Source organism: Gouania willdenowi, chromosome 19 (assembly GCF_900634775.1).
Source record: "Gouania willdenowi chromosome 19, fGouWil2.1, whole genome shotgun sequence".
NCBI lineage: Eukaryota > Metazoa > Chordata > Actinopteri > Blenniiformes > Gobiesocidae > Gouania > Gouania willdenowi.
In genome coordinates this window covers 18,899,855-18,912,697 of record NC_041062.1, presented here as the reverse complement: position 1 = coordinate 18,912,697, position 12,843 = coordinate 18,899,855, and the positions used below count along the sequence as shown (strand labels likewise).

The 12,843-nt window shown below is 36.2% G+C and overlaps 1 protein-coding gene across 1 annotated transcript in view; it reads left to right on the top strand.

The window, feature by feature from the left end:
• Positions 1-12,843, top strand: part of shisa9a (shisa family member 9a) — a 101,506-nt gene that overhangs the window by 76,239 nt on the left and 12,424 nt on the right. Inside the window, exon 3 of the mRNA XM_028476380.1 lies at positions 1,213-1,428. Coding sequence (XP_028332181.1) covers positions 1,213-1,428 — 216 coding nt within the window. The remainder of the gene's footprint in view (positions 1-1,212; positions 1,429-12,843) is intronic.

Below are 12,843 nucleotides of genomic sequence, written 5' to 3'. Positions count from 1 at the left end.
GATCTACCATTAGGGGTAAGATGTTGCAATACGAGACGTATCACGATACTTGGGTCACAATATGATATTATCGCGATATATCGCGATAATCTACACAGTTAATATCAAAACGTAACGTAGAGATGAAAAATCAAGTTGCTGTATATGTTCATCAGAAGTTATGGATCATTCAGAGGACAAACTGAGTCAAAACTATTATTAGTGTTTTTGCACATTTTCACTGACAAAAACAAAAATGCAGTGTTACACACTGTCATCAAAAAATAAAGTGCAACAAGTTTCTTTTCACTGAAACTACTGTGTAGAAGTCTCAAAGTAACCATGACAACATAATGACAGCATTGTAACCACTGTCAGTGAGAACATTAAGGATAAATTACCCTGAGTTACTGACAATGCACAAAAATAAGACAAATATTTTATTCTATTGTATCTGTTTAAGCACTGATCTGAACATATGATATGAAAATAAATGCATACATAAATATCGCAGGCATCAAGTAACCATTGCAACACATTGAAAGCATTATAATCACTGAAATATTGCACAAATACACAAAAATATTGATTAGATATCCCCGAAAAAAAAAAAAAAAAAAGATAATTTATAAAAAATTATAAAAAAAAAAAAATCAATTTTAAATCGACACCCAAAAAATCGTGATATATCGTGAAATCGATTTTTTTTCACACCCCTATCTAACTGAAGTTGTAAAGGTTGTAATTTGGGTCTTTTCACGTGTGGCAAAATCTTTTTAAAAATTTTACATTAAAACCAACTGTAAAAGTGAAAATGAACTTGCTTCATAGTTCATTCGATCTTTCTGGCAGCGTTGTTCTCACTTTTTGAAGGCAGCAGTGACTAAATATGGAGTGGGAGACAGTAACCAAGCAAATGTGTTCTTTTCTTCCAGTTTTTTCTGCAGCAACAGCGTTGTTTTTGGTCTGAATTATGGATTTTCATTCTTCTTATTTTTAAAGAATTATTCTTCACTTGTGACATAAATTGCTTGATACAGTTTCTCCGTGTTTGTGATTGGTCTGACGCTGCAGTCTAAGTAGCCAGGCTGAAATCACCTCTCTTAAGTGAACATAATTACAGTATTTCCAGCTTCCTAGTACGGGACCTTAAATAACTTAGCTATATGGTACAATATCTCAAGCATGACATGAAATTCTTATGTTTAACCTTTTGTTAAAAATTTTTTACAGAGGGAGGCCAGATTAACAACAATGTGGCCCCGGGATTGAAAGTGGCACAAGCGCATCCTTACCCCACCCTCAGCCAGCTGTCTCATGTCTACGAACAACAACAGCAACAACAACAACAACAACACCTACAACAACAACAACAACATCAACAACAACAACTGCAGCAGCAGCAGCAAAACAAGGATTTTAACAAGTATGCATCGCTCAAGGCAGTAGGTGAGTGTCCGTCAAGTTTTCTTTTATTGAACTAAATGAACTGAAGCCCCATATCCAAACCTACTAAATGTTGGTGGGAAAATGAAAGTTGTCTCTGAATTTTACCTATGCTGTTGAGGAACTATATATAACTAGGTGCATTACAATAGGGTCCTGCTTGGGCCCTAATAATAGAAAAAATAATAATAATCTGTAACCATGGGTACCCTATGTTCCTCTTTGGGAACATAGGCTATATTGTATATCTATAATAACTAACAAGGGTGCAGTTGGATTCCTAATTTAGCAGTTTTGGAAGCTCAATAATGTGCACACTACTGTACCTCTGTATTGACAGTTTTAAAAAGCGATGCATGCGTCTCATGGGGGGCAGACGTCGCTGACCATTCAACCTTAACTGGGCTTGTGTTTGTTGGACAAACACTAAACACTTTTAGCTCATGCTGAACATAGCTCTACTGGCTGGAAACGTGTGAATAGATGTGGATCAGTTCTAAGGCTGCCAACCGTCCTATAAATATAAAATCGTCCAATGGTTTTTTTTTCCAGTGGCCCTAATCCTCTTCTGCAGCTATAGGCAGAGGTGAAAAGAGTACTGATGTATCCTAATCAAGTACAAGTACAAGTAAGTCATACTGTACATTAGGGATGTAACGATTAATTGTAAGGCAGTTAAAAATCGATTCGTAGGTATCACTGTTCACATCGATACTGTGAAAATTGAATCGCAGTACTTTTTTTATATATTTTTATAAGTGTTGACGGCGGGCTACTACTTTCTTTCTGGCCGCCTTCTACTCTTAAACATGTTTATAAATGATTCCTTACCCCTTTAGCACCGAAAGAATATCTGTAATATTACGTGAACATCTGTAAGAGTCACGTCTTTCTATTAGCTCTGTCTGCTAGCGCATAGCATCTCTTCTTCACTGCAAGAATAGCTGCATGCCAACCGACCACTGGGTTACCAGCGCCCTCTGCTGGTGCAAACAAATATCTGACGTAAATACAGTGAAAATACTGTTTTTTTTTTTTTTTTAAAGTCCAATTGTTAAGGCACAAAATAGATTTTCAGTTGAACTTTTAAAAAGAAAAAGAACTATTATGCAGTTTTGCATTGTTTACTATAGAACCAGAATTTAAATTAATTGGCTTCTTCTTCATTTGTATTATTCCTTTGTTTATTTCATTCAAGATTTATTTTTAGTTAAATTGTATTGTTTTGAATAGTTTATCAAGGGATTCTTTTGACAATGAAAAATAAAAGGAAAATAATACAGTATTTTTTAGATTTTTTTCCACAAAAAAATAAAGGAATATTTATCAATCATCATTTGTGTACAGTCCCATTTTGTAAAATAAATGGTGAGAGAATTGAATCGTGAACCCAGTATCGTGAATCGAATCGTATCGGGAGTCGAGTGAATCGTTACATCCCTACTGTACATAAAATACTCAAGTAAAAGTAAAAAGTAGCTCAATTAAATAGTACTCAAAGTAAAAGTTACTAGTTACTTTTACCCCCCATATTTATTTTTGGTAATACATTGTTGCCACAGTTCCCTTGTATACAGTAAACATCTTATGTATAAACCTTTTTCACTTCCGATACAATATTGATATTGCAGCCTTGAGTTTTGGCCGATACCGATTTGATACGATATCAGCATCAATCATACATACTTTTATATTTATTATAACTTATTACTTATTTTGTAGAGTGGAATGTTAGAAAAAGGCTTAATTATTAAAAAAAACAAAACAAAAAAAAAACAGACCCATTTATTATAAACCAATGGATTACATATAATTAACCTTTTAGAATAAGAATATTCTATGATTGAATAAATGAAATAAAAAAATAAAATAGTAGATATTGAAAAAATAAATCCAAAAAACCAATATATATTATAGCATAGATTTTAGATGCAGTCCGATAAAATCAGATATTCGTTTTCTGGCTGATATAGGACCGATATCTGATATCAATATCAAATCGGGACACCTCTACCAATTAATTCAATTCAAAATATAGATACAGTATATATATTTTTAATCAGACTCTAAGTATAGCTTTTATATATGTTATGAACTCTGAAACTGAGAAAATAACCATCATTCAACTCTCTATGATGTGATGCATTTAATTGTTATCTGCTCATTTAATTTTTTTGTAGTTTCACAATGTAATGATTTACTCAGTTACGGTTGGTTGAGAAATGTAAGAAAATACTTCTTTTAAAACGTACTTACTGTAAGTACGAGTAAAATTACTGATTTAGAAATAGACTCAAAAACGTACAAGTATCCATAAAAGCAACTTAACTACAGTAACGTGAGTACAGGACAGGCTTTGTTCTACACACTAGATGGACGTTGGGTGTGATTTATGGATCACGGACACTGACGAAAGGGCAACAAAAGGCTTAAAAAATACAAAGTGGAACGAGAAAAAGAAAGAAAAACCTTTTGTGCACAATTTCAATTACTGTATCGCCGTCAATATTTGCCCTATGGTAGCTGTTTAGCTAATGTCACAAACCTCTATAAATTGGTGCCACCTGCTTAATTATATATATTTTTTGCTTGTCTGTTAATATTTTAAAAATTGGGATTAAAGATTACAAGTAGTTGGAGCAGTTTCTTTGGATTTTTTACTTCAACAGAGTTGTCCTTGAATGTAAATAATAGCATTGTTAGCTAAGCAACGTAGCATTAGCTTCAGCAGTTTAGCATTGTGTTTTAATCAAGCACCTGTGTGCATGTCTGTGTTTTATTGTAAAGCCATGTTGTTCTTTGGGATTTGATTAATGATTGAGAGCAGAGGTGTAAAGATAAATAAATATGAATATTAGAAACACAGGGCTGCCAAGTTTCAGAAAAGGACAAGAGTGAGACTTTAGTGACGTGATGCGTTCCAGCGAAAAAAAAAAATTGGCCTGTTTTAACACTGATTTATACCTTAAGACTGATGTCCTCACCTCCATGCCAGCGGCTCGCCCTGCACTGTGGCCTCCTAATGCTAGTTTTAATTAACCAGAAATTAGAAATGAAATTAGTTTTCAAAATTCCCACTTAAAACACTATATGGCCCAAGGCAGTGCTACCATGTCTGCAACAGACAGGAGGTCATTAAAAAGCTAATCATGTAAAAAACATTAATAAAACATCAAGTGATTTTTGATTGAAATAATGTTCATAGAAAAACACAATTACATACAAAAATAATCAAACAAGAACAGTTCAAATGAACATTAGATTAGGCAAGGCATTTGTTTTATTTATTATGTATTTATGCTGATATAACCTACCAACAAGTGCAATTCAGCTACTAGCAGTGTTCATAACACTGCTAGTAGCTGAATGAGAGTTTTAATTATTTTAAGTTAATGTCTAGCGCAGACACACACGTGAGTGAGCGAGAGACACACACACAAACTGTTAGTTTGTTTGACGAGTAAACCAACAATATAACACACACACACACACACACACACACACACACACACACACACACACACACACACACACACACACACACACACACACACTCACAACAATATAAACAGTGAACAAAATTGGGTAGTTACATACCATCTCAGATGGCGTCTGTCCTCTCGAAATTTTCTTTCTGTTGACGACTCGGAGCGTGTTGTGTGAGAAAAATACTAGTTAGAGACGGCTCATCAAGACCAGCCTTATGTTGCTTCTGAATGGTTTATTATTGTGTGATGCCTGCCGTGGTTGGTTAGATTTAGGCACGGCATTTAGACATGGATTGGTCTGGGATTGGTTATTTCGGTCAGTCAATCAGAGTTTCTCGAGCTTCGGCAAACCGCGAGGACCAATAGTATTATAACAGTATTGAATGGGGAAATATAAGCATGAGAAACATCAAGTGTGGCGTGTAGTGTGAGAATAGGTCATATTGCGTGACCGTCACGCTCAAAGGGTGAGGCTTGGCAGCTCTGCCTACACAAGTAGAAGTACTGTTACTTGATTGAAATTGTGCTCAAGTACAAGTGAGTCATACATAAAATAATCAAGTACAAGTAAAAATTTGCTCAATTAAATAGTACTTTCAGTAAAAGTTACAAGTTACTTTCACCCCTCATGTTTATTATTGGTAATAAATCTTGCCATGGTTTTCTTGCATACAGTAAACATCTGATGTATAAACTTAAAAAAGAAAATAACTGAATTTATTTCCCACAAAGGCATCTGTTTAAAATAAGAGGTTTGTCAAAATGTACGTTTTACAGTTTTATTTAAATAAAATAATACAAAATAATTCAATTCAAACTTACAAAAATGCTCAGGCTCTAAGTATAGATACATTTATGAACTCTAAAACTGGGGAAATAACCGTCATTCAATGCTGTGCATTATGTGTAATCTGATTGGTCGTCTATGATGTGATGCATTTGATTGTTGGCTGGTCATTTCATTTTTTTTTGATAAGTTTGAAACAAAAAATAATAATTTACTCAGTAAAGGTTTGGTATACAAATGTAACAAATTATTTTACTTCTTTGAAAAAGTACTTAAGTACAAGTAGAATTACTGATTTAGAAGTATACTCAAAAAAGTAAGAGTACCCACACAACACTACAGCAACATTTGTACTTTCACCTCGGGTTGAGAGTCTTTTAGACGAGTGGTTTAACATTTTCAAAATATACAAAGAAGCATAGGCGGAGTTTGAGATTCTTGCCAGGGGCGGCAGACAATAAATAAATAAATAAGAATAATATATTCTTAATATACAGTATATTCTTTATAATATTTCTTAATTCATAGAACGTTTTGCTTCACAAATAAGGAATGAAAACAAATCTAACCAATCTATCTGTTTTTATTATTTTTATTATTCATTTCTGTAACATAAGATTTGAAAGCTGCATTATGGACCTGCCAAAATAAATCCAAAATGGAGCTTGAAATGTTCAGCACCCACTGTAACTTAAAACTGATATCCGGAGTATCTGAGAAATCTATGTTTATGTATGATTCTTTTTAGATGCAAAAAAATAACTAGTCTTTTACTATGGTCTACTGCTGGTGGTCATTCATATACATACATGTATATAAGTCCCTCCTTCGTCCTATAGACCCCTACGGAAACTCCACGTATGCCAAGAAGCAAGTCAATTTGTCACATTTGACTGGTTAATCAACAGAAAATGGATAGTTTAGTATCCGCCGAGCCACACACACACACACACACACACAGATATTTATTGAGGAAAGATGTGCGTAAAATGCAGCAGTTTTTAAGACTGATGTGACAGGTTTTATTGATTGAAGTGAAAAACTGAACGTGCCGTGAGACACAAATGATGAGGTTGTTTGAATTCTTCAATGTTTGCCACTAAATCCACTGAGTCAGATTCCTGGTGCTGCTGACTCAAATTTGCATTGCCTTTGGCCATATGCTCGTAGTGATGAGTAGTGACACTATTTTGCGACCACAACTCATTTGAGATGACACGGTGATTTTTCACACTAATGCTCGTAAGCTTGTTTATGCCAGACAGGTACACTGGCTCGACGTGATTCAGTGTTCAGCGTGTTTAAGGATAATATCATCTGTAAAGACAATTATCTGTACTAAACTGCAGCAAATCTATCTGTCAGGGCTCGTTGAAAAGAAAAAAATGACACACGTTATCTTCCTGGAATCGCTTTTTCTGGCTTTTCTGGCGTTTTCTGTAATTATGAAACTTTTCTCTTCATCTTACACTATGTGGAGGATTCTGGGTCATGTTACGGTTACAGTATTGGATGATTCTTCTTGTTTATTCTGAGCACTATCCTCTGCCCCAGATTCAAAAAATGGTGTAATTACAGTAGCTGTTTATATAACAGAAGAAAAAAGTAGCAAGAGGAGAATGGACGTGTCACTTTGGAGATTAAAGGAAGGAGTAAAAACTGCAATTATCTCTGTCATCCTGAATCTCGTACCTTGCAACACATATAGGTTCATAGTTTATTGTTAGAATTTCCTGAAATATTTGAAATACAGACATCAGACGACGTCTTGATATTTTGGGCAACGGCAGCGTTTGATTGTTGGAATTCTGGTTTGTCGAGGCAATTCCGTGTCGACAGTAAAGAAGATATCAGTTATCTGTTCCCAAGATATTTCACTGTTTACATAGTGATCCAAACCCCACTGATTCATATGTGGTTAAGTGCCACGACAAACTGAATTTGAATAGTTGGTATTGAATTTGAAAGTAACAACTTGAATGTGAATTTACTGTACTGGAACTGAATTAGTATCTTGAAATTTTTTCAAATTGAAAAAAAAAAATGATCTTAGCACATTCCAAAAATTCTCTATATTTCTGCTTCTCAAATTTACTGCATGAATTCAATTTCACTACATGGAGACACATTTTCTGTCCGCGAGGTTGATCAATCAATCACTGATTCATGGAACTCCTGTTTACGTTATGACCATAGATACATAGATATACTGTATATGTATATACAGTATATATTAGGGCTGGGCGGTACACACACACACACACACACACAGACAGACAGAGATTCCTTGCTTTTATAGAGAGATCAATAAATAACTAAACACCTGAGGAAGACATGCACGGATATACCATCTCTCTAACATGTGTTTGTCAAAGCAAAAGATCGTGAGGAGAGTTAATTCAATGACATCGTACATTAAAGGAGGAGGACTATTTTGCACTGTTGGCATGTTTTGCTATGAAACACAATGAGTAGTTAACTATTGTTTAATGAAACTGTTCATTTGTTATCTCGTGACTGCTGCGCACAACTGTTAACCCCACGTCGGTTCTGTTTTCGGACCTGATGCAGCACATGATGATGATGATGATGATGATGATGATGATGATGATGATGATGATGAGGTTTAGAACAATAAACTAGAGCTAAAGATCTTTGCCCCTACAGGTTCAGTCTTCATCGCCGCGCTGTAAATTAGCGGTTAGGTGATGTGTTTTGATTAGCGTGAGAACGATGCACAGATGGATGATGAGGAGGAAAATCAAAGGCTGAACCTGTGACACATTAATAAATGATGTTAACAGGAGACTGATTTTCTTTCGCTGGCGTCAATTTTAGCTAATAAAAACACCGGATAGAAAAAAAAGCCCAGTTGTGTGCAAATTGCGCAAGAAAGAGTTTGTGGACCAAATAAGGGACAGAAATTTTTGACCGGTAATAAATGCCACATAGCACAGATATTTATACATGACCTTGAAAAAAATATCTATATTTAACACATTTTTGATAATAGACAAAAAAACAAAACAATTTCAAACCTTTATTATTATTATTATTATTATTATTATTATTATTATTATTATTATTATTATTATTATTATTAACTGGACCTTCACATACATATATTAAACACACAATCAATACATAAAAACATTTCAAAAGCAACTGAGGAGAACTTTAAACTCACCAAGTCTACTTCTTCCAAGGATACTTTTTGCTGCTCTTGATGGATTCCAACATTTGTTTGTCTGTTTGCACAACCCGGAAAAAGTCCTTGCATGGCAAGCCACAATTCACCGATATCTGAAGTTCATTTTTGATTAGCTCAGTGCTGCACCTGTTCCTGGAGTCTGACCATTTATTGGCCATCAGAGAAAGAAATCCTCTCAGTGAAAGCATTTGAGCCTGGCACACTGAGGACAAATGAGACAATCCTGAACATGTTGGTCAGGTTTGCTTTTCCAGTGTTTTGGAAAACTGCCATCCACTTCTCATTTGTAGTTTTTGTAGTATCCTGTCTGGCTTTCTGCATTTCCTCCCGGCTCGCACAAAATTCTTCATAAAGTTCATCCATACTGACAATCTCTGTCATTTTCAGGGCAGCCACCACTTGCTCCAGATCAGTGAAGGTGAGCTCCTCATAGAGTCCAATAGGTTTGAGTTTCATCATAACATTCTCTGGTGAAAAGTCAAACCACTGGTCAATGTAAGAGATGACCGAGTCGTAGAACTTCATAAAGTCCTGTTGCTGCTTGGACCGTTGTGGGGGCAGTCGTCTGTCCATGAGCTGTTTGGTCTGGTATCCAAAAAAGCTAGCTCGTTTCCACTGCATCATCTTAGCTTTGAACTTCTGGATTTCTTTTTGTTTCCTCCAGTTTTTTCACAAGTAGTTCAAAAACACAACCCACATTGTGGAAGAAGCACAGATAAATCTCAACCTCTTCAGTTTTTTCTTCATCATCAAAAATCTGCTTAAATACCGCAGGACAAGTACCATCAAGGGACCTAAAGTATGCAGTCAGAGCAGGCCAGCTTTGCAGGAGTCGGTCAACTGCTATATGAAGAGAGAGCCATCTTGTGCAAACGTGACGCAGAATTTCACGCCATTCAATGTCAACAAAGTCAAGAAATGTCCGCAATTCTTCTCTTCTAGAAGCAGACACTGAGAAGTGGCTGTAGATTTTTAAAACAACTGTCTCAATATCCACCGACAGCTGATCACAGGCATGCTTACAAGTGTTATGAGCTATATGAGCTGGACAGTTTGCTTTCAGAATACAATCGTTTGATTGTTTGAATAACTGATAAACAGAGTTGTGTTTGCCATAGTTGACATTAGCATTATCTGCTGCATAAGCAGTGATATGACTGGTGTCCAGCTCATGCGTTTCCAGGCAGTTTATTAGTGCATTATAAATGCCAATAGCAGTTTCATTACTGTCTTCATAAAAGTCCAGTAACTTGCACTGAACTCCTTCAGACACGGAGAAATAGCTGACACACACTGGAAACAGTTTTCTATTTCCCTTGTTTGAGGCATCAGTTGCAACTGAAATATACAGTGGAGGAGAGATTATCCAATAATCATCTCCTTCACAATGTTTGCGCCGTTGAGTTTAACCAGACAGTCAGTGCTGCTGTAGCCGAGTTCATGGTTAACTGTATGGTACACATACGCGGCTTCACTTGCAGCAATCTGGTCATTTTCTTCTGTTGATGTGGCAAAGAATGTACTAATATTACTTGCACCTTTAGCTAATGTTGCCTTCTTGTGCATTTCTGTGGATGCATGTTGAGTCAGGTCATTTTCACCTCCATGACTAATGCCTCCCACTGCTTGTTGAAGCTTTTCTTCTTAGCTGGGCCTGGTTTATCCATATTTGAGCACTCAGCACGTGGCACCACCAAACTGCATCCCACAATGGAGTTACTAATTCTTGGAATTGCTTCTAATGAATCAGTACCTTACCTTAGAAATTAGTACAAGGGGGCCATCTATTGGTTGGAGTGGTACACTGCAGTCAATATCCGGGCCAAGGTGAGTCCCGTATGGGACAAACCAATTAAGGTCCAAATACGGGGTGTCCCGGCGAATACGGGACAGTTGGAAACCCTAGGATCACCTGAACTTTTGCGGCCCCTGCTACAATGTAGCAGCTAGCATTGACAGCGAGCGTGTAGCAGGTAGCATGGACAGCTAACTGCAACATGCTGCGAGCACGCCGTGTCTCCAATCCACACTGGACAAGATGACAGGGTTCAGAGCCAAAATGAATAAATCCATGAGTGACAAATGACCAAAGTCACTGGATAAATATTATTACCTGAAGGAGAGAAAAAGCAACAAGTTTGGTGTTCAGCAATTACATTGCTCAGAAAAGTGTTCTTACTGTTTATGATGTGCTAACTTATAGCACTACATATGGACCTGATTTTTTATTTCATTTATATTTTGATTGACTAAAGTACACACAAATATTTCCCTCTGATGGTGTAAACTAAAGGTGTGGCTGCTGACACCTTTAGTTTACACCATGTATTACAATGAACTACTTAATAAAGCCACTTTGTCATTTATCAATCTTTTGATCTTCCACTATATTGTCATTTAAATGAAAATACCTCACGTTGAGGGTGTTTCTCAGCAATTTTTAGGTGAGATTAAAAAGACATTAATTAGACTAATTAATTACAGAGCATAATTCATTAATCGCTCAATTTTTTAATCCCTTGACAGCACTAGTTAAAAAACTTTAACTCGTTCACTGCCAGCCATTTTCAGAGCAGCCAACCTCATTTGTAGATGATTTTCACTGATCTTTCAAGACCCACAGAATTTTTTTGTTTCTATGACAATCTGAAATCTGAAACCAGATTCGGAAAGATTAGACTCTACTTTCATCAGAATTTTTTTTTTTTTTTTGAGCTTGTTTCATTCTTCTGTAATCTGCAGTTTCACACATATCACCAGTTTGTGTCAAAAAAACTGAGAAAAAAGCCTTTTTCAGTGACTTTGAAGCATATTTTGATCTCTCATCCAAAGGTATGCTGCTGCCAACTGCATGGCACCAGTTGGTCACTACATCATGGTACAAGCTCGATATTCACGTCTCCTAGCTAGTCTCCTAGCAACCCCAGTCCAAAAACATAAATGACGTCTTTAGACGTCATTTATGTTAGTGAATAGTGTCGAATAGTGTCGAATAGTGTTGAAGTGTAATGGGTTTGGGCTTAAGTAAATGGGCTTTATTCGGGTTCAGACCGAATTTTGTCGTGCTCGGCTTGTGTTAGGTCAAAAATTTGAGGCCAGATTGCAGCTCTGATTACAGCTGAAGCGAGGCCAACACGTTGTCACTGAGGGGGCGGAGATTAACTGCTGCTCTAATACTACTAACGCTCTAACATTCATAAAAGATTCCAACTGTTGCTCACTTTCTATCTTTGACATGAAGCAATGTTTATTTTTCTTGGTGCTGGAATTTCTTACATAGCTTGCATATCTTAGGGCACATATGACAAACTTAAGGCCTGCGGGCCAAGTTTGGTCCGCCACTGGTAGATTTTGTTTAAACTAAAAAATACAGCAAAAATATAACTTTTTGAAAATGATTACATTTACAAATTGTCATATAAGATGTACATGACCAGCAGACCCCCGCGACCTTGAAATAGGACAAAATGGGTCTGAAAATGGATGGAGGGATGGAAACTGCAGATGAAATAGGATGGAGGTTGCAGTACTACAATATTTACAGTAATATTAAATATTAAAAAGTGAGGATGCAGGTGCTGGGTTATGTTGCACTGCATTATCTTAGCATTAGCTAGCATTAGCCTTGCATTGTTATTAGAGTTACCTTAGCATTAGCCTAGTGTTAGCATTACCTTAGCATTAGCAATAGCTTAGCATTAACCTAGCGCTAGCAGTAGCATTATCCTAGTATTAGCATTAGCCTAGCAATGGCATTAGCCTAGCATTAGCATTCACTAGCATTAGCATTCACTAGCATTAGCACTAACCTAGCATTAGCATTAGCCTAACAATAGTATTAGGGAAAAAAAGAAATAGTGTAGCATAGTTCATAGTATTTAACTTACGAATAGCTGAATATTAGCAATAAGGTTGAAAAAAGTTGAAATGAG